Here is a 26178-nt window from a genome sequence, read left to right as displayed (position 1 = left end):
ATACGCTTATGTTTAAGCTTCTCGTCAGCACTCTGGGACAACTGCTTACTTTTATTACATACCTGTACTTTAAATGCATCTCCAGTAATACGGAGAGGTTTATCTGCTCCAGTAGGCAATGGACCATCTTGGATCATAATCATTTTCACACCTGTTCGCTCCTGAAGAAAAAGCACAGAGCACTTTGCTAAGCAGAGTCCCTAAAACTAGGGACTACATTTTGGTTACTAAATGTTACGTAGGTCACGTTAGCAGCTTTGCAGAACACTACCGTAGCTCTTTGTAAGTATTTATAGCATAAATTCGGTAACAGTCCTAGATTGCCAGAAAGTGCGCTACTCCTGAAGATCTCAAATACCTGAATCTCTTGGAAAAACAAAACCCCTCTACTTCACCTGATTTTTTCAGCCATTTCCAAAATCTGCAGCTGTCTGCACATAAGTTATTATGTGATCAGCCTTAAAACTACTGGATGACAGAGGCCTAACCAGGGCATCCAAAAAACCTGCATTTTTGACCTAGGTGCTTTTCTTGTACGGGATGCTAGAATATCTAGGAACACTGATTTATACATAACAAAACATTGAATTAGAAAGGGGTAGGATGAGAGAAAAAAAAGATGACAAACGCCAGCTTCATCACAGATCAACAACAAAAGAGAAACACAGCACTCTACAACAGCACGGCTGGCATTAAAAACTATTGCAACAGCAGACTAGAGAGAGCTTTTTCTTAGCTACAGGGATCCCCTCCTGACCAGCGCACACCAAATGTTATCTGAAGCACACGAGTTTCTTTCAAAGGTCTGGCAAAACTCCACTACATGCGTAGCTGGGGCCAAACCGATTTCGTTTGTAACACAAGATTGGATCGGAGTCCAGCTTTCCGAAGGCAGAAGAATAGTCCCTGCTGTAGAAGGTTAGAGCATTTAAGGCTCTCCGTTTCAGCACGCTCTTGTTGATCTAGAGAAGCTGCAGTAGGGAAGAGAGCCCTAAAGTAAATGCATCTTGCGCACCTGCAACTGTTTTATTGTTTCACCTCCTTTGCCGATGACTAGACCCACTTTGGATGCCGGGATCAAAATCTCCTGAATCGTACTGTTGCCATCAACATCGTTGTGAAAACCAGGTCCGTTCCGACAGCGATCTACAATCTGCCCCAGTAGCCGTTTTGCTTGTCTTGGAAAAGAATCGAGGGAAACAACCATTAGACAACATTGTTCCACGTGAGCAAGAGACTAGGAACCATTGGAACGTGAAGTGATCGGGGAGAGGAGAAGAAGTGAAAAGATGAAGGAAACCACAGTTAGCACTTTTTTTTTTTAACCCTTTGATGTACAACTTCCCCTATCGTGATTACTTACAAGCAGTTTGATTTTTTGAAAAGGGAAAAGAGAAGGAAGAGCAGCAGCATGCTCTGACACCTTTGGAAGGGTAAGGATAATAGCTGAGCTATTACATTTGGGGTGCACATTTTGAGTGAAGATGCTCTACGTTCTGAACTCTTCAAAACCTTGTTATATACATTATATAAATTATATATAGTATTTGATAAAACTCAAGCTCTGTTCTCCTTGGTCAAGACAAAACAGACACTGCTCCAATACTATCACAGCATGTTGGTTAATCTCTCTCTGATCACAGGCAACTGCCTTGCTCTTCTCTGCCTGCTCTTACCAGCAGCACCAGAACACTGTCCTAACACAGCCTCTGCCCCAAACAGCAGGTGCTGAAGCTACACCAGGAAGCAAGGCAAGGACACTGCAGCAGCAACCAGTGAAAGACTGGGTTCTTCTACTCCTGGTGAGAAGAGACAGACACAAAGAAGCATTTCGGAGATTAAAGATACCTCCTCTAAAAAGCTTTAGCATGCATGTCAAAAGCAGCTTGCAGGTCCTTCCCTTCATCTCGAGGACTGCTATTATCAACACGTCCCTTTTCTGCCCGTTTCCCATCACACTTCTAAAATAGGTAGCAGAAAGTCTCCAGTTTCCTATTCAGTCTAAAGCAACATCTCCCCTCTCTCCACTTCACATCAGGCACCCTAGGAGGACTGTCTTCTACCTGGGAACTTGAAGAAACAGTACAAAACCATCCCTCGTAAGCAGACGTTCACCTGAATCAGCTCAGGGGGTGGTGAACTGAGGCTGCACAAAGATCAGAGCACTGCCCTCTCTCAACCTTCTCACAAAACAAGGCAAAAGGTGGAATTTGTGGAAGCCCATTTCAAATATTCTGAAAGAGTCTGAAGAGGTTTTATTTATTTACCTCTACATTTTGCATAAAGTTATGACAACAGAGACTACAACATTCAATACAGCACATATATCAGATGAGAAGGGGTCATTGGGAAATTAGCTCTGGTAGTTTGCCACTGGATATAACTAACGAAAACTCCTCACACAAAACCCATCTTGTTATCCTAAGACTTTGAAGGGTTTCCTTGCTTTATTTAGTATTTATCTGAATAGCCTGAAAATATAGTTCAAACAACCAACTTGACAACAATTTCAACACAGAAGCAAGTTAAATTTCACCAAATTCCACATACTCAACGCTTTGTTCTGCTTCAGAAATTGAGTATTCTCACTTTCCATTTTTTTGTTTGTTTTATTTTGCTTCTCTCTTTTTTTTATTTGTATTTAAAGACAGCCTTGGACATAACTACATTTAACTACATATTTCAGAACAATGAGGTCTTAACTATACCTCTCCCCCGTTTTGCCCCAACTGCATTTCTCAGGCATTCCAGTGTTTTAGTATTTTGCTCTTGTTCTGAAATATCTTTTTGCAAAGGGGGAAAAAGCACTTCAATATCACCAAGAGTACATCGCCTGCCCTGCAACACGAGCTTGCCAATTATATTTATTCTGGCTCACTGCTTGCAGCATTATGGTAGAGTAAGGAGATTTAAGTACCCTTAGATCTCTTAGGAATGGAAGAATGATGATTGTCTTCTCTTTAGAGAGACAGTCTTTGCGCCCATGTATTTTCACTATCAAATGCAACTCAAAGATTTCCAGATGGATTTTAAAAAACCCACCTACCCAAAGGCTGGGGAGAGAAAGAGCAGCTCCATATGTTAAGTGTGTTCCTGTAAGCCTGAGGATCCTGGATCCAGTTCCAGCAGGAGGTCCTCAACTGGTTTGTGAGAGTCTCAAACTCAGCTCCTGGGAAGGGGGAGGGAGGAAACACTGTCCCTAAAGTTTCTATAGGCCTAAAGAGTAGAAACCCCTGCTGGCTGGCCACGTGTCTCTACCATGCAGGGATCAGAATTCAAGACTTGGGTTCAGTCCTTTGCTTCTTGTTGGCAGCAGTGCAGAGGTAAGCACGCCCATGGGCCTCGTGCTGCTGTGCAACACCACCAACACCTCCAGGGTATTCTGGAGTGGCACCAACAGGCTTTGGAGGCCTCACGCAGGCCTTCTTCAGCTGGAAGGATGTCAGCTCAACAGGAGGGAAGCGAAGGGGAGAAGAGAAGGGCCCTTCAACAGCTTATTAGCTCAGTATCCTGGAGAGCTGCAGTTAGACAACTGCATCCTAGGTGCCCTAGGAGCAACCTTGCCCTGCGGAGGGGAATTCCATGGAAATTTCTGCAGAGGGTTCAAACTGCAACGGGAAAAAAGCCTTTGAGGTGCAGTTTAAAGCATCAGACCAAGAGGCTCTATGCTCCAGAGACCCTCAAGTTTCTCTAGGCCAACAGCTGTTGGTGTGGCTAACCAAGTAGCACCACTGACAGAGCACAGCATTAGGGAGAAGAGAGAGAAGGAGGAAGGAGAAAAATGAAATCAGAACTCACTCAATGCTCTCTGGCGGGCCGGTGAGTACGCAGGGCCTCTCGGGCATCCCACCGCTGTCTGCAAAATAAACGAGAACAACAGGGGTTAGATGCTTCCTGACTCAGCAGCCAAACTGCCTTCAGTAGGCAGGCAGAAGAGTGATTACTCCTTCAGTAGGCAGGCTAGAGAAAAAAAAAATAATCCCACACCACATTAATAGATGGAATTCAAAAATGGCAGCAGTTTTGGTTAACTATCAAGTACTAACGAAAACACTCCCCTCTGCACACAGAACATGGCAATGAATTCAAAGACATCCAGGCTCAACATATTTAAAATACTTGCCGGATGTCTGCATTCTTTAAAAGCCTTCCCTGCCAATTAAAGGGAGGTTTAAATCCTCGACTACATTCATTGACAGTTTCCTGCACAGCACTTGTAGTACAGCCTTCACCAAAGCAAACGGGCTGCAGCAGTAGCACAGACCGAATGGCACGGTCCTGTTTTTATAATGTAAGGCGAATTGTACAAAGATTTGCTGCCATGCTCCTGAAATGTTTTCTGCCAGGAGCTGGAGCGGACCAAACTATCAGAGACAAATTGCACGAGCTGAGCAAAGTAGTACCACCAGGAGGAAACTAAACAGCTGCAATTTCTGCCTTAAAAATAACATAGATTGTCCATTTGCACCGTACCCATCTGTTGGTTAATGCCGGTTCCTTAATCGCTTCATCCCCCAAACCACCCGACAAGCCTGTTTTCTCTGCTAGCAGGGAGGACGGTCCCACAACAGCCCTCCCATGCACGTGAGCCTAGCGTATCGTTTGTTAACGGTGATAACACATTAGGACCAAGGCAAGGCACCTGATACAGTGGACACAACATCCTTCAACATTAAAACCCGTTCACCTGGCACACAAAGAGGCTCTTACCTGGAGCGATTTGAATTTTGCAGCCAGACTCTGCCTGAATCCGTGAGATCTGCTCACCTCCCCTGCCGATTACTGAAATGAGTTCAAGAAGCGTCAGAACATACCGGCTTTCCTGAATAACTGCAGATCACCTTCCCCCCTTTACCCCACTGCAGCTATCTATAAAGGAACAGTTTGACTCCAGGATTGCAAAAGAGGCATCCACAGCATGAACAAATTTTAAAAAAACAACAAACCAACCAAACAAAAAACCCATCATGCACTGGAACAAATAAACCAGTTATTTGGGGTCCTAAAAGCAGAAGTTATTGGCTTTTTTATTTCTTTAAAATTCATATTTTACTACCTCTTTTCACAAGACATGCTATTTCTCCGGTCTGCACTCAAAACTGCTACGTACTGAAATGCTCTATCAAACCTTGAGTGAAAACAAATACCAATCTCCCTTAACATTTAGAGGCAGCAAGTAATCGCTTCACAAAAAGACGCACTGAGGAAAGGCTATGTGCCTATCCCCATTTATCTCCTGCACAGACTGCAAAAGAGCAAATCTGTCAAGTCGAACAGGTATGCCTGGCTCGAGGTGCTCCCACAGGACAATCTCCCAGCTGCGGATCCACCACCTGCCCTATCTGCCTGAAGCAGGATTATGTTTAATACACAGCTGATACACCAGCCGAGTATGCAGGCTCCCTGCTCACAGAGCTACAGAATCCCTCCAACATCCCTTCCTCCCCACGAGTGGCACTGGGACCGATAAATAACGAAGGCTGGTGGGAGGACAGACTGCCTCCTCAGGAATTCCACAGCTACAGTTTTATGGTGTATAGTCGGGAGAAAACTTGACGCGCTAAGGAGTAATTATCCTCATCTGTTATTTGCCTTTTCACTCTCTGTGTATCAAATGGGAAAAGATGCACAGACATCTAGCAGGGGAAGAGCCAACGCAACCACTGCAGTCACAAAAGCAGGGGGCTGCCATGGAAAGGAAGAGTAATGACCATCACGAGGAAGAGAAATTAGGAAGAAAGCAGCACCAGGAACACGTCTAGGAAAAAACCTCATCTGAGCAATGCACGCTGGCTGTGCTTCCCTGCAGCAAGTGTATGAAAGACTTAGAATTCTGTTTAGCTTGCCTTGAGCCAACCCTTACTTTAACATTTAAATCTTCTCTTCCTCCCTCAACTCCCACACTTTTGCATACTCAAAGTAAAATATTTCAATGAGGGGAAATAAATTATCTTCTGACATATTTATGTACTGCATCAGTTGGAATTTCAGGAACAGAACCACTACAACTCTCAGTAACCTGTACCATACAGTCTTGTTCTTATTACTGGGCCACCAAGCTTTTCCATGCAGCATGCACCTGGATTTTAAATACAGATCATCTGGTCCCCATGAAGAGAACACCAGACAAAGCTTATCCAAAGATAGCAAGCACAAAAACTTATGAACATGTTTTATTCTGACAGAATAAATAGCATTCTTGCACAGAAGAACCATACCAAAAGCATCCAAGGTACTTACTAAATCCAACCATTTTATCAGGCACTTTGAACTCTTCTGTTATTACAGCCCTGAAAAAAAAAAAAGGAAGAGAAAAATCAAAGAGTCATTACAAAAAACAATTTGGAAGATGACCGTGCTCTGCTGCGGAAAACAGGCACAGCATCAGGCTCTTGAGCACACACACAAGTAAATACTACATCGCAGTCACAGTCATTTCCTTTGGAAGGGACCTCTTGGTCTTGCTCCACGCCCTGGCTGCAGAGAGAATGGACTAATTCCTCCTACACTGGATAGATTTCCAGTCTACCATCCATTGTTGTCAACGGAGGAACATCTTTCGGTCGTTCTGCTTCAGACAGATTTAACAGAATAACAGCAAAGTTCCTTCAATATTTAGCTGAGACCTTCCAAGCCATGACCTCTGCCTACTACTTTTGGATATGCTCTTGCCAAGAGACACTAACCAATGCCAATCCTGACATGAACGCCCCTTCTGATATTCAGATTTATTTTTAATCTGCCTGTCCTTATAATTCTTTTCACTTTTCATTAGAATTTATAAAAGCTGTCTTTGATTATCCTTTGAAGTCTTACTACCTCAAGACTTCCATATCTGTTGCTCTTTGGACTTTTTCAATGTGTCTGTGCCTCAAAACGTAGCACCCAAAGCAACTACCGAAGACCTGGCCATAACGAAGTAGGGAAGAATTACCTTGTGGGTTTTTTGTTTGCCATTTCTGTCTTGTATAAAACACAAGACTGAGTACAGAATTTGCCAACTCTCTGTGCTGGCAGATGCATTACACACAATTTGTTCAGCAATCTCAAAAGCAGTCAAACACCTGCATAATAAGCTCAATGCAGGTTTTGTGGTGAGGCGTATCAAAGCCTTCCCATGATTTACTTTAGATCAGTTAGGGAAGGTAAAAAATACCCACCAGACTTCGCCAGCTAACCTGCAGATAAAGTGCCCTCCAGCGTCCCAAGGCTCACGAGCAAAACCAAACACTGCCATCCCTATCTGCAGGGGAACGGACCCCACCTGCTCCAGGAAGGCTCAGAATTCCAGCAGTTTTAATCTGGAACAAACACAGCCTGTTGCCAAAACATCCTATTCTGCCTGATTTACAAACCACCCTGCGCTGGAGCAGCTGCACGGAGAGCCTAACCAACCACCAAAACCAGAAAGAAACCATTTCAGGCTTTTAACCTAAGCAATTCCCCGCATAAACACCACTCCTGGCAGAAGACAGGTAGCAGCAGAGCAGACAACGCTGCCCACCCTTTTCTGTGCATCCCTAGCTGTACACGAGCTTTAGGCTAACAGCATCACCATGCAAAACTGATTGTTCTCCAGCTTTTGAGTAAATACTCCTTGTCCTTTCTGCCGAGGGCCCCACCAAACAGCTGGTTATGATGGAAATGCACTACTCCCAACCTGAAGGTGAATCCAGCTTTAGAAACGTTCTCCCCTTCCTGCTCAAAACAAGATGGGCAACTCCTTAAGAGCAGGATTAGAGAAAACCTGAGAATTTTCCTTGTGTATTAGATGCTAAGACTTGCTGCGCAACAACTCACGCTTGCTTTAGTCTCCCCAAACCAACTTTGACAATCAAAGGAGTCATCCCAGGTCATACTACATTAACAGAACTGGAAAGGAAAAAAAAAAAAAGATCCACCCGCCTGTTTAATACTTTCAACTTCTGTAAAAATGCCAGAGCTTAACTCCCCCCCGCCTTGGGTAGGGGAAAGGAGAGGAGAGAGAATTTATTATTCTTGGTCCTGCAGATTTACAGGAATCAAATTCAAGTTTCACTTCAACTCTTCTTTCTTCATAACAACAAATAGCCTTTAAAGGGTTAGCAGAAAACCCTTGCCGGAGAAAACCCAAGCTGACAGTTTCTCCACATTCTCAACCTCTGACTTCCTAACACTACTACAGATGGTGGATCAATAAACAATTAGAATTGATCAATAAATAATAAAACATAACCCACTGCTTACCTTTGATGTACCAGGGCCCCTAACTGGTTACCTACTGTGGCAGAGAGAGAAAAAAGGAAAAAAAAAATCAAAGCATTAGCACGGATAAACTAACTTCATCCCTATAGAAAAAGAGTTCTTACCATTTCATCAAAAAGAAAGAAAAGCAAAACAGTAATTTAGGTTCAGTGGCTGAAATGAATGCGTTATGTGGTACAAAACAGGAGGGGATTTCTTGATCAACACACACCATCACCCAGTGTCCAGCTGAACACAGGATAGGGAATTGATCTGTGTCTCCCCATGCTGAGAGTCATGGGAGAAAATCCTGCCTGCCCAAATCCAAATCCCTCCAACTAACCTCCCTCCTTCCCATTTAAACCCAAAGTAGTTAAAAAAAAAAGGGGGGGGGGGGATGACACCGGCTGAAGGGAGAGAAAAGAATTTTCAGGCAGCTTGGTACGTATTAAAAAAAGCTAAAATAAAAGCAGGGCAGATTCAGAGCTTTAGTCTAGGCGAAAAGCATTACGGATTGCTTGCACATACTTCTCTCTGTATCTCTTATCTGTGCTCCATGGAGCCCACTTACACGGAGACCTGTTAAAGGAATACATCTGTTAAGTAACCTCGTGGCACCAAAACTGTATTTTTTTTTTTTAAAAAACACATTTTCCTGAATGCACACATTCCAGGCATATCTGCGATGTTAGCCGGTGGTCCGTGTCTGATTAGCGGTTATCTCCCCAGCTGACAACCCTCAGACAGACTTTTTTCCCCTACCCCCACAGATTAGATCTTTCTTCCAAACGTTAATGGGGGAAAATATCATTAGACCGCCTCATGCAAAGTGGGACCACATGCCCTGCTGGGCTTCCTGCAGGACTCCGCCTGCAGCGAACCCGCTAAAAACCCACCATTTGGTCCTAACAACCAGTTGAAGATTATATTGCACGCCTGGAGGGCGCGAGTAGAGAAACAAATGGGACTGGCCAACAACGCGTGAGCTGTGATAATGAAGATGCTGTTCCCAACTACCTCGCAGCAACCTGCACATTCTTTGACCTGAAACAAATCGGCAATCAGCTGTCAGGGTTAGGAAGCGGACGTCTACCGCGCGCTCAAAATCCGGTAGAAAGGTACGTAAAGTTTGGGGCCAAACACTTTGCCTCAAATAAAACAGACCAAGAGAGTCAATACTGTATTTCTGTGGGGTGTCGATATCTCGATAATAGGTCGGGACCAAAATATTGGCAGCATACGTATTTTATTACTCTCTCCAGTTCAGCGATAAGACAACTGCTGCGTTATTGACTCCGTCAGATTTGTCTTTGCATATTCTCACCCTGAATATAAAAAGTTCTAATTTGATAACTGTCGATACTGCAGCCGAAAAAGGCGGGTGATGTAATGGGGAATATTTGCCCTGGCTGATAAGCTACTACTGCAGAATTGAGCAAATACGATAAAACACATTCAGAATCTCGCCATCTTGCCCCAAATAGAAGTCGGAGTATTTTTTCCTATAGGCACTAAGTCTTGTTGCTGTAGTAGAGGATTGCCCTTGCCAGGACAAGGCCACTCATTACCCCAAGATGCCCGAAAGAGGGGTCTTAACACTACGAGGCCGTATTTAAATATCCACTTAGCATGGCAATTCACCTCACCAGTTCTGTTGGCTGCCTCTTACGCTGCAGCCGCTGCCCACAAATTACGAGACGGACACACATCCTATAATCAAACCCCGAAGTTCACGCAAGTAACGGAGGAGCCATCATTTTGTAACACGATCCTGCACTTGGGAAAGACAACTTGCACGGGGAAAGCTGCACGAGCACCACGAGTGGAATCAGTTGGGCAGGTAGCGCTGTTGGTGTACGTAAGGTGCAGCCCCCAGCTCGCTCCGAGCACCATACGAACACAGCTGGTCACCACCCCCCGCCATATCATCCTGACTTTATTCGCTTATTGTACAAACCAGTTAAAAACCAACTAAGCCACAGTAACTCGTGCACAAGAGCACCCCCTCCACACACCACGGACGACCTCTCCAAGAGCCGAGAAGCGAAGCAGGCGGAGACAACCGGGAGGGATCTGCCTGAAGTCAGATACAATTTCTCTCCCTTTGGGAGGAAAACGGATGGCCGTAGCTCCTGGTCCCAACAATCTGCAGTTTAATTCCTTCTCCACTGTGCCCATTTTGCTCTGAAAGACAGACACTGATAGAGAGGCGAGGCTGGGGCCGAAGACGCCTGCGGCAGCGCTGAGAGCCGATGTTCTGCTCCACCATCTCCCTCCTCGCGCCAGGGAGGGGACTGAACTCTGACAAGCCACGTACGTATTTCCCCCTTTTACATCTATTGAGTCCAATTTAACTGTAACTGCAGTCATTTTACTGCAAATAAGGAAAAACGCTGAATAAAATAAGCACAATTTCCTGTTAATGGCACCTGCTGGTTGATAACTCTTCACTCTTCTTTAGGCTTCACCTTTAACTGAATTTTACCTAACAGATACTCAAAACAAATGCAGATTTTCTTCCAACCCATAAAGCAGAGCAGTGCCTCCCACTAAATTTACGTGCATGATGGGAATATACAATCTCATCGAGAATATTTCCGTGCCTAGAACAAAACCAGAGCAGCTCATCCCCCGGAAAGCGGTGGAAAAGGGCTTTATTTCATGCTTTCAAACTGGAATTGGACCGTCATCAATTTTAGAAAGCTACAGTGAAGATACTAATTACTCTAACTGTTGTTCATCATTAAATATTGGTGTGTTATTTTTTTAAACAAATGGCCAAAACCTATTTTCCTGTCTGCCCTTGCTGCAAATCTCTATAGGGACTATTTTTCCCATTAAATTTCCTTATTAAAAAACGGTGATGTGTAGAGTTGCAGTTTTGAAGGAAGCTGCCGTTTTGCATGGAACACAACCTTTTGCCATCAGTCCTGAGTTTCTGTCCTGGTCCCACCACTGCTACCCATGCGTCAAGGCACATCACTACGAAGTTCTGTCTGTAGGACAAGGAGACAAGATTTCCTTGTGCCCCCAGGTATTTTCATCAAAAACAAGTCAGAGCAAACGAATGAAGTGTCTGTACGGCAGGACCGTGTTGTGCTCGAGCCCCTAGGCTCTCCCTACAATCACGCCCTGTTGCACCAACACAGACCGACTTCGTGTTGGATGTACCACAGAAGCCTGGAGAAGGCAGGGGTGGAGGGATGCGGTGCGAGCCTCCTCGTCTTTGTTTCCCCAGACTCAGAGGATACCCCAACCTTCAGCTACAGCACTGCTGCTTACCCCTACCTGTACCAATGGGAACTTCTTCAAAGCAGCCCAAAACAGAGCCAACAAAGGCTAACGTTGAGGTTCTGGCAGTCGCTGGCTTTCCAGCAGACCAGATCCCTTCCTTGGAGGGAAGGGAGCCTGCTTGTTCAACGATGGGTTTCACGTTTAATAAACTTATTAACTTGTGCTGGTAATTAGAGGGACCCGTTCACGTGCAGGGAGGCCAAGAGCTGCTGCTGGCCATGAACAGGAGGATCTATCCTGTAGGATATCCATGATTATCCTGTAGGATATCCATGTAGGATCCCATGAACTGGGATCTATCCTCAGCAGTAGCCACGGAGCGAGGTGCCACTGGGGTCTCCCCGCAGCTGGGAGCCGGCCCCATCTCCCACCACCACCGACCTCGTTAGCAGCACGGGTAAACCCCATCTCCTCCCCGCTAATTGCACGGTGACTACTTCCACTCTCTGGAAACAGCCTTAAAGCAGCAAGGATAAAACAATCAGTCTCAAACCTCATCTACTACCAAAAGATCAGCTCACCACCACCAGTCCCGGCAGCTCACTGTTTTGGGTGAACATCTCTTAAGGGAATGCGAAAGGGACTCACACATTCTGGTCCCCAGCACTATGACAAGACTATTTTTCCTGGAAATGCTCTAAAAGCAGCTGAATTTGTTTCGACCTGCACACTGTCATCCTGTCTTAAGGCCGCTTCCTAAGCTGACATCAATCAGGGTGCCAGCAGCTGTTTACGAAAACAGACAGGCAGAATTAGATTTTCCTGGAAGACAGACAGTTCTCTTGTCACCTTAAATACTTTCATATTCTCTGAATCCATTTTTCCAGCAGCATTTGGAACGGAAGTAATTTTCTATCAGCTACACGGGGGTAAGGAAGCAGCGAGGACTGTAGGCAGCCACAGCCGCGCAGTACGCAGAGGTAAACAATCCCGAGACTCACCACCAGATCTGCTTTCGAGCTATCCAGGGTAGCAGAACGCATCCGAATCCCCGCACTGTAAAATTTCTAGAGCATGATAAAGACAAATAATCGCTTCTTGATGACAACATCCCCAAACCAGAGCTCACAGCAGGAAAAGTAGGGAAGTGTGGGCACACGCTCCTGACTCCCCTTGTTTGCAGCTACCAGAGGACTGAAGATCACCGCAATAGGAAGTCCTTTCCTAATTTAAGTGTCCTACTAAAAGCAACTGCCATCTTTCAGACACCTACAGCCCAAGTGCTGCATTATAGGACTTCTAACGCCACGGCAGCAAGAGCAGGTAGCCCAAGAGCGAGTAAAGTATGGATCATACCACCAATAGATACAGAGCAAGAAGCAGCCACTGCTCAGGGGTTCCTCTGACAGGCTGCACCTTCCCAGACTTATTTAGAAATAAAACCCAAGGTAACCAAAGCTAAAAGAACAAGTACTTCCCTTGCTCCTGCCCTGACAAGTCCGATTTCTCTGTGAGATTCCAATCCCTTAAAATACCACTTCCATTATTTCAGTTCTCCTCTAGGATCTCACGGATCAGATTTTGGGGCAGGCAGTGGGAAACGTTACACAACTTACAGATGCACGCGAAGGACCCAAGGGCAAACACACGACTTGGAGCTACTTTGAACCGTGTTACAAACAAGGCCCAGTGCTGAACTACAGGGTGAGCAAGCACTTGTAGGTCTTTATGTCCCCAGAACCCCAAATCCGACACTCAAGAGCCCAGCCCCTGTGGAAGGCTCTCCAGGAACACCTGCAACGTGGGATTGTCTATCCCAGCGCAAGAAACCAGCTGGAAGGCGCACTTATGGCCCAAACTGCAACTGTATTGACATGGTCTGTGTCAACACAAACAAGGTTCAGCAAGTAAGAGTGCTCACGCGTAGAAGGACAAAGTCCAACCTGCCTGCCATCAGGCATTACTGCTATTTCATCTATTAAAAAATTCTCCAAGACACCTTGCTAAGAGGTCAGATTTCTCAAGCTCAGTCTGCTGAATCAATGAAACAGCAGGTAGGGCTAATGTTATGAATAACTAGTTCCTAGATAAGACAACTTGGATCCTCTTTCACATACAGCCACTTATCTGAGCCACCCAGACAGCCCAGTGTGGTTCAGCCTTCTTCAAATTTATGCTAAAATCAAATATTATTGAAATCAATGGCAAAATAGGACCTATTCACACCTCCTACTGCACTAGTGTTTCTGGAATGGAAGCAGCACCTTCAGATGACATCATTTGAAATAATGTCCACGATCAGACATTCGTCTGAGTACCGCTCTAAGGGAAGCTGAAGCTGCAAACAGCTGGAAAGGAAGAAGAGGCCAGAACATGTTTGCAAGCCATTTCTTTGCAGTTGGTCTAGCCTAGCAATTAAAACCACACTAAACACATCTGCCTGATCACAAAAAAGCAGCGAGTTTCACGGTTCATTGCTTGACAGCCAAGCACCTTCCCACACCGAAACCAGCACGTAACAACAACACGAGGCCTCTGGCTTCTCGCAAACACAGCGATGCTCCAGCTCGAGATACCAGGGGCAGGGGCTCACACGAATCAACCCACTCCTTCCTAAAACACCAAACCGAACAAGCAGCAACCTCTTGCTCAAACAGAGCCAACGCCAGAGAACAAAGTGGGTCGTGGCATACGTTCAGACAGCAGTAATGCTAGCCAGCCAGAGGCTCCACATGAAAGAACCGTCTGCCCGTGCTCCAGCACGCTTTTCGGATTGAGCAGCAGACGTGCAGTTATTTTCAGCCCCTGCCTCGTGCAGCTTTGTGTCAGACAGAAAAAAAAAATATTTTCAAAATGAAGTGCTGGGAAAAAGCTTTACACTTCTCCTCAGCACTCCCAAATGTCTCTGGGGGAAAGAATCAACATGCAGAGCTGGCTGAGTAAAAACACTACACAAGGAAGACATGGCCACATTTTTGGGGGATAACCAGCCACGGGAAAAGGTGAATTCTATACAGCAGCACAAACGCTTTTCTTGTAACAGTACACATTAGATTTGTTAAAAAAGAGATGTTCTTTCTTGTTCCCAAAGTCAAGAAACTACTTATTTTAAAACTTTAACAATTCATACAACTCATTACGTTTACCAGATTTACCCAGTAAATTATTCTTTGGTTGCAACCAGTGTTGAATGCTTCAGAGATTTAAGAATTCTCAAAGAATAATCACGAGAAAAGTTACACCTAATATAGGAAGTTTCCTTCCAGCTCAAATCAGCTTATAGCCATACCATTTCTCCTTAAAATTCATGTACAAGTCAAAGCAATCAGAACTCAACAGCCACTCATCTGCTGTGCTATGACCACTGCTACCCCGGGGATGAAACATATGTAATAGTGCCCCTAGGCACTGCCTCTCTCAGAAAGCACAGCGTGCCAGGGAAGGCCAGCTTGCCTGCATTCACCTGGCACTGTGCACATGGGCTCCAGCAGGGTTCCAACAAGCACCCTCCTCAGACCACCACGGAACAAGATCTGAACTGCAGAGTTAGATTGCTAACCCCCCGAGTTCACGAGCTAAGAAAAGAACGGCCCCAAATCAGGAATGCTAATGCCTAGGAGCCCCGTGCTACGCAAGGCCAAACAGCACAGGGAGTGGTGCATGAAATTTCTACGCACAAAAAGCAGCACTGATTTCTGTCCTTAAAACAGGCAGCTGCCTCCCGTACCTGTATTTCCACAAGACTGGCTCACCAGAGCCTGCTTACCTCCATCATCCAGGGGCCGCTTCTGCACTCCATAACCATAGACTGATGGGTCCACGAGTGTTGTAGAATTATTCAAGTGAGGAATATCTCCAATTTTAGCAGCAATCTATAAAACCAGATGATAAAAACACGATTAGCGTATTTGCAGTTTCAGCCACCAGAGCTAACCATTCCTTCTTCCAGCAAAGCCTTTACCCCAGTGCGATCTTCTCCCAGCTCTTTTCTATATAGGTGGCTTTGTAAGTCCTAAGCAAGCAGCACTTTATTTGTACAGTAACCAGTCTTCCTCTTGCTTTTGCTATTTGTTTAATTAAGATCACGTTCGCCCAGCTCCTCTTCCTGGTCACGAGTACTTATTTACTGCCTGCAATATTAAATTCAGATTTGTTTGTTCGTTCAGCTGACAAGCTACATCTAGCAAAGAGCCAAGCGAGCTCCCCAGCCCTGTTCTGGGGAAGCCACCACCGCCACGGCCGTGTAGGAGGACACAGGCTCCTGCTGTATCTGCACACGTCCAGACCCACAGAAACGCAGACGTGGGCATCCGTGGGGGTGAGGGGAGCGGAAGGCGAGGAATGTGAAGATACACAGCACAAGGACAGGGCTGGGAACTCCTCGCCGAGGGCCTGGCTCAGCCTGCGCTTGCCGTACGAAGAATAAGCCACTGGGCAAACTATTAGCCCAGAATTAGCTGCAATTTCCTGCAGCAGTCAGTACAGCTTGAGTGCCTGTATCGGCCTGTGCCTCTGCTTCCAGCCCTCAGAGGAGCACCAGCCATTCCCGGGGGAGCTGGGATGCGAGGAGGACTCTGAAAGGAAAGAGGAGACGCTCCGGCATCACAGCGAGGGCACCGGGGTAAGCAAATAAAACAGGTGAGAGGCACACACCTCGCTCTCACTTAGTAAGAGTGAAAGCTGAGCTCGTCTCTAACGACACGTGGGACACGCCAGGCCGGACCAATGTGGCAGAAGCGAGCTTTCACCTGCTCCCCCAGCCAGGTCTAGAAGCCGCGCAGGTGCAGGACGTCGGGGCTGCTCTGAGCTACTGCAGCCTTCGGGGCCAGGCAAACTGCAGCCTTGCCGCACCCCTGGCATATATAAAGAGCTTTGCTAGAGCAAGCAAGTGCAGAATAAATAAATTGCAGAAAAATATATATATATTCTGTGTATTCTACAGCATTTGCTTCCTTTCCCAGCAGAAAGAAAATCACCAAATAGAGCACGTGCCCGGAGTCCGATCGCACTCTATTACAGCTGAGGTTTCGCCGGAGAAGCATCAGAAGGAACAGACGAAAAAAGAGCACTTTACACAGATACGCTTTAAATGAAGGCAAGGGCAAACAAGAAATACAACTAAAGGTTGTTCTAAAATTTAAGTTTTATTGCAACAGAAAGACATCCGCAGTAACTCTGGTTGTTGACACTATCAACTGCTGCAGGGGAATAAACAACTGCCCGGGATGCAGAACCACAGGGTAGGGAAAAAACGCTGTTTGAAATAACCTCGGAAGATTGAGGGCACTGCTTTTAGAAAGAGAATAGAAAACATTCCCTTCAATGCCTCGCATGAAAAGGGCTCCAAGTTTTGACCATTTTCTCATTCTGACCATTCCTTCCTGTCCCTCTTTTAGAAAGGCAGCAACTTGGTTGGATCAGAAGTGCCAGCAGCCAGAGAATAAAATCTTGCCACTTTTACCCGCAGGGTTTTGACTGGTTTTGGATGAACAACTGCAAATACAACACCAGACCATTAAACCCCCAGTTTGACCGACCTAGACCCCAAAAAGGAAGAACTGTTCAGCCATAACCTAGTTTTAGTGCCCCGACCAGCACAGCGACCACGTGGCAAAGCTCTGACAACAAGCACGCTGCGTGTCAACATGTCCCAGAGCTAATAAGCTCACAGGAAAATAATTCTGAAAGCATCAACACGGATGAGCCCTTGTCCATTCTGCACCTGAAAGCATCAGGTGATGCCTTGCTTTCTGCCGTACTGCACCCAGGGTGGTAGCCCCTTACCCACAGGCTCCCCCGTTCCGTTTGGGATGCAGAGGGTTTTAGTGAAGGTATGAAGAGCACAGGTGTTTGCTGACTACTTCAGGGCTGAAAAAGATTTAAAAATTATATTTCGTAGCAGTCCATTGACAGCTTTAACACCATAACATACAATCCAAACACATGCCAAGAGGAATTGTGGTCAGCTGTAACACACCCTGGCTTATTTTGGAACATTTGATTTTAGAGTGCCCTTTGTGAAATCTGTTAGTGATTATTTACTCAAAAAAAAAAAAAATCTATAAGATGTGGAAGTGGCTAGCTGACAGGTTGGAACTGAAATCACTCACCACACGTGCATGGGGTAGGAAAAACTGTTCCGTGGATAGCAGGAATTGGCCAACAGAAGGAAGCTGGCATTAAGCACAAAGGTGTGAACGAACAGATCACCAGCACCAGGGATTTTGGCTCCCAGAGCAGGAGAGCTTCATAAATCCCTACTCGTGCTTCACACACAATTATCTCCCCAGCACAGAAGCCTCGAAGTAAAGGACAAAATAAGAGAGTCGATGCAATTTTCACACTATCAGCTTTTGGGATGTTTTTTTCCCTCCTTTATTGAAACTTGCACCCTTATCTCCAAAGCCTCCCAGCTGCCACGGGATTACACGCAGACAACACGCCACCTCCCTCCAGCAGGAAAAACACCCTGCAAAACTAAGAGTTAAGCTTCCACAGCAGACGTAGAAGCTGAAATATATCTTTTTAAACTTCTTATGTTCGACCTACAATGGGAACCTCCGTTTCCACTACAGGTTCAGCAGGGAGATAAGCACAGAAGTTAGAGCAGAGCAAAAGTAAGCAGACCTAGCCCTTATCTGACCAGATGACCTTGAGTACCGTACTGCTAGCCACAGCTTTTGTCCCTCTGCATGTCAGGCCTTCTTTTTTTATTTTTTTTAAACCCAGCGCATCCATTTCACTGAGCTCTGAAATACGCTGGGAAAAAGCATCACTACCCAGGCCTGTTTCTGCACTGAATCCCCTCAAAATAAAGCTCTCCAACAAACGATTTAAAGGACACAGCATAAAGCTTGGCTACAAAAATTGCAATTGTAAAGCCAAGAAGAGCTAAATAAACAAGAGTTGCGTGAGGCATATGTTTTCCTAATACCTTACATTTCTGTCCTCCTATACCTTCACCACCCTTTAAAAGTGGTGCAGTACCCAAACGCTTTTAGATACGAAACTTCTTGGCTAGGCACAACGGGACTCAACTACCAGTGTCTGCTGAATTCAGCTCTCAAAAGGGCCTCGCTTCTGGGAAAGGCCTCTCCCTGCTGTCCTGCAAAAGAACAGCAACCAGTAAAAACACCCATCTGAGATATTAGCAGGATATAAAACAACAAGGTGCTGGCACCTGACCCTTCCAACAAACAATTCCAGGGCCTCTGCCACCCTCCCCACTCAGACAGAACACCCACTCGCATGGCAGCCGTTCCTCCAAAACTCTGCAGGAAGCAGCAAAACCATCCCCAGCCATTTAAGCTGCATCCCACAGGTGGTTTCCCCACGCACTAGGCTAATTGCAAAGCTCTAACACTTTGAGGACGATCTGAAAAGTACTTTTCTCTATGCCCTTTTGGAGTAAGTTTTAAGGTCCCTTTTTCCCCGTGGAAATCAGAAGTCGGAGCCTGACACCAGAAAGGCATTTTAAACACACAGCCTGTTGGCTCCCGGGAAGTCTGAGGACGTTCACTCCCTTTCAAGGTACCCAAGGCACCTTGCTATGTACAGGCTGCCAAGCCGCAGACTTTCCTCTTCACACGATCCTTGGAAATTCAGGTTCAGAGAACGTACGGGAGGTTACCAGAATGCCACAGGCAGGAAGAGGGAATCACCAAGCGCTGCAAACACACACCGCGTACAGCAAACGAGTCTGCCACGAAGGTACGAGCCAAGCAAGACACTGCTCTGTCACCGAGAACAAGACCCAAGGACAGCCCAAGAGAAACCCATTTTTATCCGGAGTCCTGGCAGGTCTGCTTGCTTTCTGATCCCGTTACTCAGAAGGGGAGCAGACATCCTTTCTCCCTCTCCCGCACCAAAATGCCACAGAAGCCACCCTGCCTGGGAGCAGCTGCCTCTGCGTGCACATCGGTCACCTCCTACGACCCATCAATGATCCACTCACCAGAGGCGTGCTGCAGAAGGTGCAGGAGCCCTGATCAAGGCTCTAGCATTCACCTGGAAAAATCCTTTTTGATGCAGTTCATATATTTAAGAGTACACACACACCCCCCAAGAAAAAAAAAATCCAACCAAGTCCTTCAAAAGCAACACGAGTCATTTCCCCCAGCGGTGGTACAGATTTCTTACTCTCGTATTAGCTCAGGTCCCGGTGTCTTTGAGAGCAGTCACGGTGATTGATCAGGAAAGTCTTCCTTGCCTTGAATTATTTAGCTATTAATAACTAAGCACAGGAAACCACAGCTCAGGGTTTGTGTAATGGCTCTCACGAGAGCTGAATTTAGCCAATTTGATTACCAGTCTTAAGTGCAAAATTAAACTTTGGGAGAGTTCAAATGTCAAGCCAGGGATGCCAGGCCAACACACGAAGCAAGAACTGAGATTGCGTTTTTTTTTTTCCTTCTGCCCCCTCCCTGCTTAAAGCAGAAGCAATATTCAGAAAAGGCTACAGCACAGGCCAGGAGTAAAAGCTGACCTCCATGTACCAGATCGAGATGGGTCAGGCATGCTACAGCATTAAACGTGATCCGTGAAAGCTCTGCCATCACCTCCAGAGAAGCGCTAGGTGTACCTGCCTCTGCGCCCCACCTGACTCTCAGCCAGCAAGTCTCATCACAGACTGCCAGGGTGGCGAGGTGAACCTCTCTCCACGGAGCACTTGCCAACGATTCTTCTCATCCCACAAATACCAACAAAAAAAGAACATTCAACAGGCAGCGGACAACTCACTGCACAAAAATGTAGGCACTGGGCTCCCGGAACGCGCGCAGAGAGCATTTCTCAACACACTTGTTTCTAGCGCGGAAGATCGGCTGCTATGCTGTGGTGTTTGACCCGCGGCTGGCAGCTCTGGATATTTTGACATATTTCAGCTCAGACTGATGTCGTGTGCCCAGGGAAACCCAGTATATTCTTACAAGTATAGCGAATTTAAGAACAGCAAAATCGGAGTAAGCGAGCAGAGCTAAGTTACAGAAATATTTGATACTCCACCTCCTTCGTGTGTCAACGCGAGGCTCCTCAACCCACCCTACGAACACAACAGTGACCACACAACACGTATTCCCATCAGTTTTTGGACAGCCCTGCTTTAGCTGAACGGAGGCGTCCCACTTAACCTGTGGCTGATCAGAGGAACGCTGCACGGTGTGACGCTTCAAACACATTCACAGAAAGGTTTCAACATGCTACAACCGACCAGCAAGGGACCGATGATCTCCTCGCACATCGGTCATCGCAACATTATTCAGCGGCGAGCAGGCAATAACATTATCAGACACCCTGAGATGTTTTTGCAACGAGAGGCCTTCGGTTACAGATGACCAGGTCAAGACAAACACAGCTGCAACCCCCCTCAATTTAACCGCATCGAGCAGATAACCCTGGGCTAACAGCGGAGCTCTCAGACATCGCACGCCGTCAAGGCCACGGGGCTTTGTGAGCCACCGAGAGAAGCGACGCGTGGCTTCACCTGGGGGGCAGCTAGCACGCAGCTCGCCTACTGCTGTACTTCTAGGACAGAAATGAGCAGACGAAGAGCAAACCGGCTCGTGAGCTCTTCGGCGAAGGCGCAGGGTGTTCCTCTAGAGCAGCCAGCACCTCCGTACGTTTGCTGCAGACTGCGCAGAACAGGATTTGCTGCCGCACTGATTCACCAGCGAGCCGCAAGCGACGGTACGCCACTCAGGTCCCATCAGGAGGTCCTAGGGCCTGCCTTAGTTCCTGCAAAGTTTCCCAGCTAAATGAGAAAAGCGAGCCTGGGAAACAGAAGGGGATTCTGCCTACCTGGCCTGTAACATTGGAAAGAACAAAGTCAGTCTGCCGGCACTGGTGCTAGCACGTAGCTGTGTCACACCTTGCTGCAGCACGGGGACTGGGCAACCTGCTCAGGGATGGGACCAACGCCTGCCACAGACACGGGGCAAGAAATGCGAAATGCAAGCAGCAGGGACAGCAGCAGCCCCTTGCTTCTGAAGCCACTTTCCCCAGAGCGCAGCACTGGGGGGACGCCAGACCCCAGGTGCAAGGCTGGGACACCCCAGCCCCTGCACGAGGGTGTTGATTAAAGCGGGTCTCACCTCTCACACTGCAAGCTGCCATTTCACCGCTGCGCAAACCCTCAGACTGCTTGGGACGCCCCTTACCTCTCCCTCCAGGAGGAGGGGAACCAGACCCCGCACGGGGCCTGCTGGGGGTTAACCCAAAGGCGCCTTATCAATAAAAACCTTCACGATGGCCCCTTCCTGCACCCTGGGGAGGGCAGAGGAGGGGGGCTGCGGGGCCGAGACACGGCGGGGGGGGGGGGGGGAGGGACCCGGTACCACGGTGAGGGGCCCGGTGTCACCCAGAGGGGCCCGGTACCACGGCGAGGGGCCCGGTGTCACCCAGAGGGGCCCGGTACCACGGCGAGGGGCCCGGTGCCACCCACGGCTGCCCCCAGCCGGCCCCGGGTGCCACCGAGCGGGCCCTGCCCCGAGCCCCGGGGACGCCCCCGGCCCGGCGGTTACCTGCCGGACCCGGTGCAGGGCATCGGCGAACCCCTCGGCCTTGATCCCCACGGGCGCCGCGCTCTGCCCCTGCGCCAGCTCCGCCATGACCCGCGCCCCGCTGCCGCCGCCTCCGCCTCCACCGCCGCCGCCGCCGCCGTCCCGCCCGGGGACCCGCACCCGGAAAGGGAAAGAGCCCCCCGCTTCCGGCGGAAGTGGGGCGGGAACCGGGGCGGGAGCGGGGCGGGGAACCGGGGATGGGGGGCGGCGGGGGGGGGGGGGGAGAAGGGGGCGGGGGGGTGGTGCTGGGGCACGGAGCGGCGCTGGGCACGGTGCCGGTCCCGGTACCGATTGCAGGCACCGTGTGGATGCCCGCCCGTCCGCCCGCCCGTTTCCACGCGTGTCACGAGGAGCGGGGCCGTGTCCCCGTGTCGCCGGGCTCTGCAGCGGGCCGGGGGTGGCGCAAGGAGCAGCCTGCGGCCCCCTCGGGGGCACGGAGCCACAAAGCCCCACAGAGCCCCTACAGTTCCACAGAGCCACCACAAACCCACAGAGTCCCCCGAAGAGCCCCTACAGAGCCACCCACCCACAGAGCCCCCACAGTCCCACAGACCCCTCACAGAACCACAGAGCCACCCACTCACCCACAAGACCCCACAGACCCACAGAGCTGCCCACCCATCCACAAGCGCCCCACAGAGCAACAGAGCCCCCACAGACCCCCCACTGACCCACAGAGCCAGCCCAGACCCACAGCCCCCCCCCAGGCTCACAGAGTCCCCCACAGAGCCCCAACAGTCCCACAGGGCCCCCCACAAAGTCCGCCAAAGAGCCCCTACAGAGCCACCCGCCTACCCACAGGGCCCCCACAGACACCCCACAGAGCCCCCCACCCATGCACAGAGCCACTGCAGAGCCCCCACAGAGCCACCTGTGGCGTGGGCAGGGCTGGGGGCAGCTCACGGATCGCCCACCAGCCCCCCCCCCAGGGCACAACGCTTCCCCCCGTGGAGGCCGCCCAGAGCCCCGTCCTTGGGGACTTCCAGGAATGGGGTGCCCACAGCCACCCTGGCAGCCTGTGGCACGGCCCTGCCACCCTCACCACACAGAATTCCTTCCCTGTGCCACCTCAACCCTTGGGTACCTTAAAGCCATACCCTTTGTCTTGTCACTACACCCCCTGACCAAGAGACCCTCCCCAGCTTTCCTGCAGCCCTCTGTAGCCACTGGAAGGCCACCATGAGGTCTCCCCAGAGCCTTCTCCAGTCTGATCACCCCCAGCTCCCTCAGGTGTCTTCACACACGTGCCCCAGCCCCTGAGCATCCTCGTGGCCTCTGGACCCGCTCCAACAGCTCCACGTCCTGCTGCAGGCCGCAGAGCTGAGCACAGTGCTCCAGACACGGCCAACTAATCCCAGGGCTGGTTTCCCAAGGCTGCCGGGCCAGAGCATTAAACTCAAGACTCAAACTATGACCCAAATGACGCAAGTGCTGTGTTTCTCCTCCTCGGCTGGTTTTCGCTCTTGCCGGTGTTGTGCGCAGTGTCCTCACCCACACGGAGGACTCGCTGGGGCTGACGAAACCACCCGGTGCCCCTCCAAGTTGGTACTCACACGAGTACCAACATTTCCTCTTCTCGGATCGTTGCAGGTCTCATTCTTAAGCAAAATGACTGTTTCGGGAACAGGAGCATGGCTTGATGGGGGGGTGGATTTAAAACAACCAGATGTGTGCGTCTGCATCACCTCAGCATCACCAACACCTTTCAGCCACGATGAAGGCAATTTCTCCGGCCACTCCAGAGAACACCCACCCAGGGCTTTGCGTCTCCCTTCCTTACAAGCAGGCAGGTACTTCACCGCTTTGCTGGGGAGCGTGGGGCAGGCAGAGAGGCCAAGCCCAGGCAGAAGATGCAATGTGGTTTTCCCAGGGAAATTCCCAGGGAGCAGAGCATCAGCTCCAAGGAGCATCGAGACACAAGCCCAGCTTCCCCCGGCTTTGGGCACCATTCGGGGCCAGTTCCCAGCCCACCGCTGTCCCACTTGGACCAGGCACCAGTCTGCTCTTCTGGGCCACTACTCTGCGTCATGAGGGCCTGCTCTGCAGGAAAACCACTCCAAAGCTGGGTGCCCTGCTTGGGTCTGGCTGTGGGAGCCGGGTTTTGGCAGTGCCAGCACCCAGCAAGGGGTGTGGGTGCCTTCTGGAGCTGCCTCGGCTCACCCCAGCTCTAAGGGTGCCAGGAGGGTGCAGCCGAGCCCCTGCGCTGGATGTGGCCGCAGAAGGGAGTAAGATGGAGCCAGGCGAGGCAGTCAGAAGACATCAGACAGCCATTGAAAAGGAGGAAATTACAGGCCTTAAACACTCCCAGAAACAAATTTTTGATGTAAATCTTCCTTTTGAGGAAAAAAAAAAAAAAAAACGGAAAAAGAAAGGAGTGATTCTACGCCTCCATCATCCTTCTCCCCCCGCCGTCCCCACTCCTAAGACACACACACCTTCACACACGCACACACACTGAAATTAGTTGTGACAGCTGAAATTCTCTTCTCATCGGACGACATTTGACAGGGTACTTAAAAAAGGAGGGGAGAAAAAAAAAGAAGAAAAGGGAAAGTGGTTTGGTGTTGCATGTGGGAGGCGGAGGGGGGTGATGAGGTGGGGGATTTCAAGTGATACAAGGCGCATAATTCAGGCTTCTTGGATTGCAAAAGCTCCTCTTACCTAAAGGGCCTGCTGCCTTTATTTTTATCCAAATGGCTCAATTACTGCAAAGCCCCACAGAGAAAATTATGGATGTTTGCCTCTATTTTTCTCCCCTTGTCTCGACAACTGTAGATATTTTGTTTTCCTTCTTTCCATCTCTCTCTCTCTCTTTTTTTTTTTTTTTCCTTTTGGTGCTGGTGGGTGCGGGGGTGGGAGGTGGCCAGGGACCGGGATGGGGGCTGGATGCGGGGGACGCGTGGCGAGGGACGGGGTGCTGCGCGTGGTGGCCCTGCCACCATCACCCAACTTGTTCCTCTCCCCTTCTCCCACCCGTCACCTTGCACCTTTTGCTCCTCGTGTCCCCCTCATTCTCTCCCTCGCTCTCGCCCCGTTTCCCACCCTTCTCCTTTCCTCCAGCCCTCTCCCCCTTCCTTCTCCCCCCACCTCTCCCTCCTCTCCTTCCCCCGACACCCCCTCCCTGTGCCTCTCAAAGCCACCATAATAGCAGCTTGTTTGGCACTTCACTTGGTCTCAATGAGAAAATTCCCCCCTCTCCCTCTTTTTGCCTTCGTTATTTCCAAACCCTGCAATAGCTCCTTTGCTCAGGGCTGCGGGAAGTGCCCATTTTTCAACGTTTTTCTTTGGCTTATGTTTGTCATCCTCTGAATTACCGCACCGGGGAGTCCAGTCAGCCCGACACCGGGCCCTGCTATTCACGCCTCTCCTGCTCCTTGAGATCATGTAGGGAGAAATTAGTTATTTATTTCGAGTACCACTGCAGCGCACTTCCCGGCAGAAGTGTTTGTTTGGATCCCTGCAGGAGCAGGAGGCTCCGCAGGGATTGATGGCTCCGGCCAGAGCTGTGGCCAGGGCAGGGCAGGGGACGTGTCCCCGCGGCCAGGAGGGGATGGAGAGGGTCCCCCCCACGCCGAGATGCTTCCCTGAGGCTCCTCCTAGAGCAGATGCTCCCTGTGGGTCCCGCGAGCTTCCAGGCCACCTTGTCCCACGAGGACACCTTATTGCCGTGGTGTTTTTCCTCAGGGTGTGACGGGTCGCAGGAGCACACGCGGCTGGGGGAGCATCGCACCCCAAGTGGGAATGACCACAGCAGCCCACGGGACTCTGCTGGGCGCTGAAAGGCCAGGCAGGTTTGGCTGGTGGAGGAAAAACCTTGCTCCAGCACAGCCTGTGGTCAGCGGACCCGGTGCCCAGCCCGGCTCGCTGGGTGCAGACTTGCTCTGGGTGCGCAGGAAAGGATGCACCAGAGGCACCGCCCCATGTCACCATCACATTATGCTAACCCACCGTAACAAATCCACCAAGGCAAGGATTTTTCCTGCTGTGGCAAGGCCTGGAGGTAGCAAGTCCCAGCCCAGCACGTGTGCGGGTCCGCAGACACCTGGGCTGCAGGGGTGGCACCGCCACCAGCCGCAGCAGCATCGGGACAAGGGCCCAGCCAAGCCCGGGAGCTGCAGCTTTAAAGAACGACGAGAAGCAGCGGGAGGACGAAAACGCCAAATTG

At 49.3% G+C, this 26178-nt stretch overlaps 1 protein-coding gene across 5 annotated transcripts in view; it reads right to left on the bottom strand.

Moving 5' to 3' along the window:
* Positions 1–22147, bottom strand: part of FUBP3 (far upstream element binding protein 3) — a 40400-nt gene extending 18253 nt beyond the window's left edge. The window contains exons 1-9 of one of the 5 annotated variants that reach the window (XM_083806917.1): positions 21975–22147; positions 15224–15329; positions 8752–8802; positions 8227–8260; positions 6241–6290; positions 4711–4782; positions 3799–3856; positions 1016–1178; positions 63–161 (exon numbers count right to left, since the gene is read on the bottom strand). In XM_083806917.1, coding sequence (XP_083663043.1) covers positions 63–161; positions 1016–1178; positions 3799–3856; positions 4711–4782; positions 6241–6290; positions 8227–8260; positions 8752–8802; positions 15224–15329; positions 21975–22061 — 720 coding nt within the window. In that variant the 5' untranslated portion in view covers positions 22062–22147. Of the gene's footprint in view, positions 1–62; positions 162–1015; positions 1179–3798; positions 3857–4710; positions 4783–6240; positions 6291–8226; positions 8261–8751; positions 8803–15223; positions 15330–15418; positions 15538–21974 lie in introns of those variants that run through there. The other 4 variants (XM_083806915.1, XM_083806914.1, XM_083806916.1 and 1 more) reach the window with 4 other exon arrangements.
* Between the last annotated feature and the right edge of the window lie 4031 nt (positions 22148–26178).

The sequence above is a fragment of the Anser anser genome, assembly GCF_964211835.1.
Source record: "Anser anser genome assembly, chromosome: 21".
NCBI lineage: Eukaryota > Metazoa > Chordata > Aves > Anseriformes > Anatidae > Anser > Anser anser.
The sequence above is the reverse complement of the archived record's forward strand: the minus strand, read 5'-3'. Positions and strand labels throughout refer to the sequence as shown.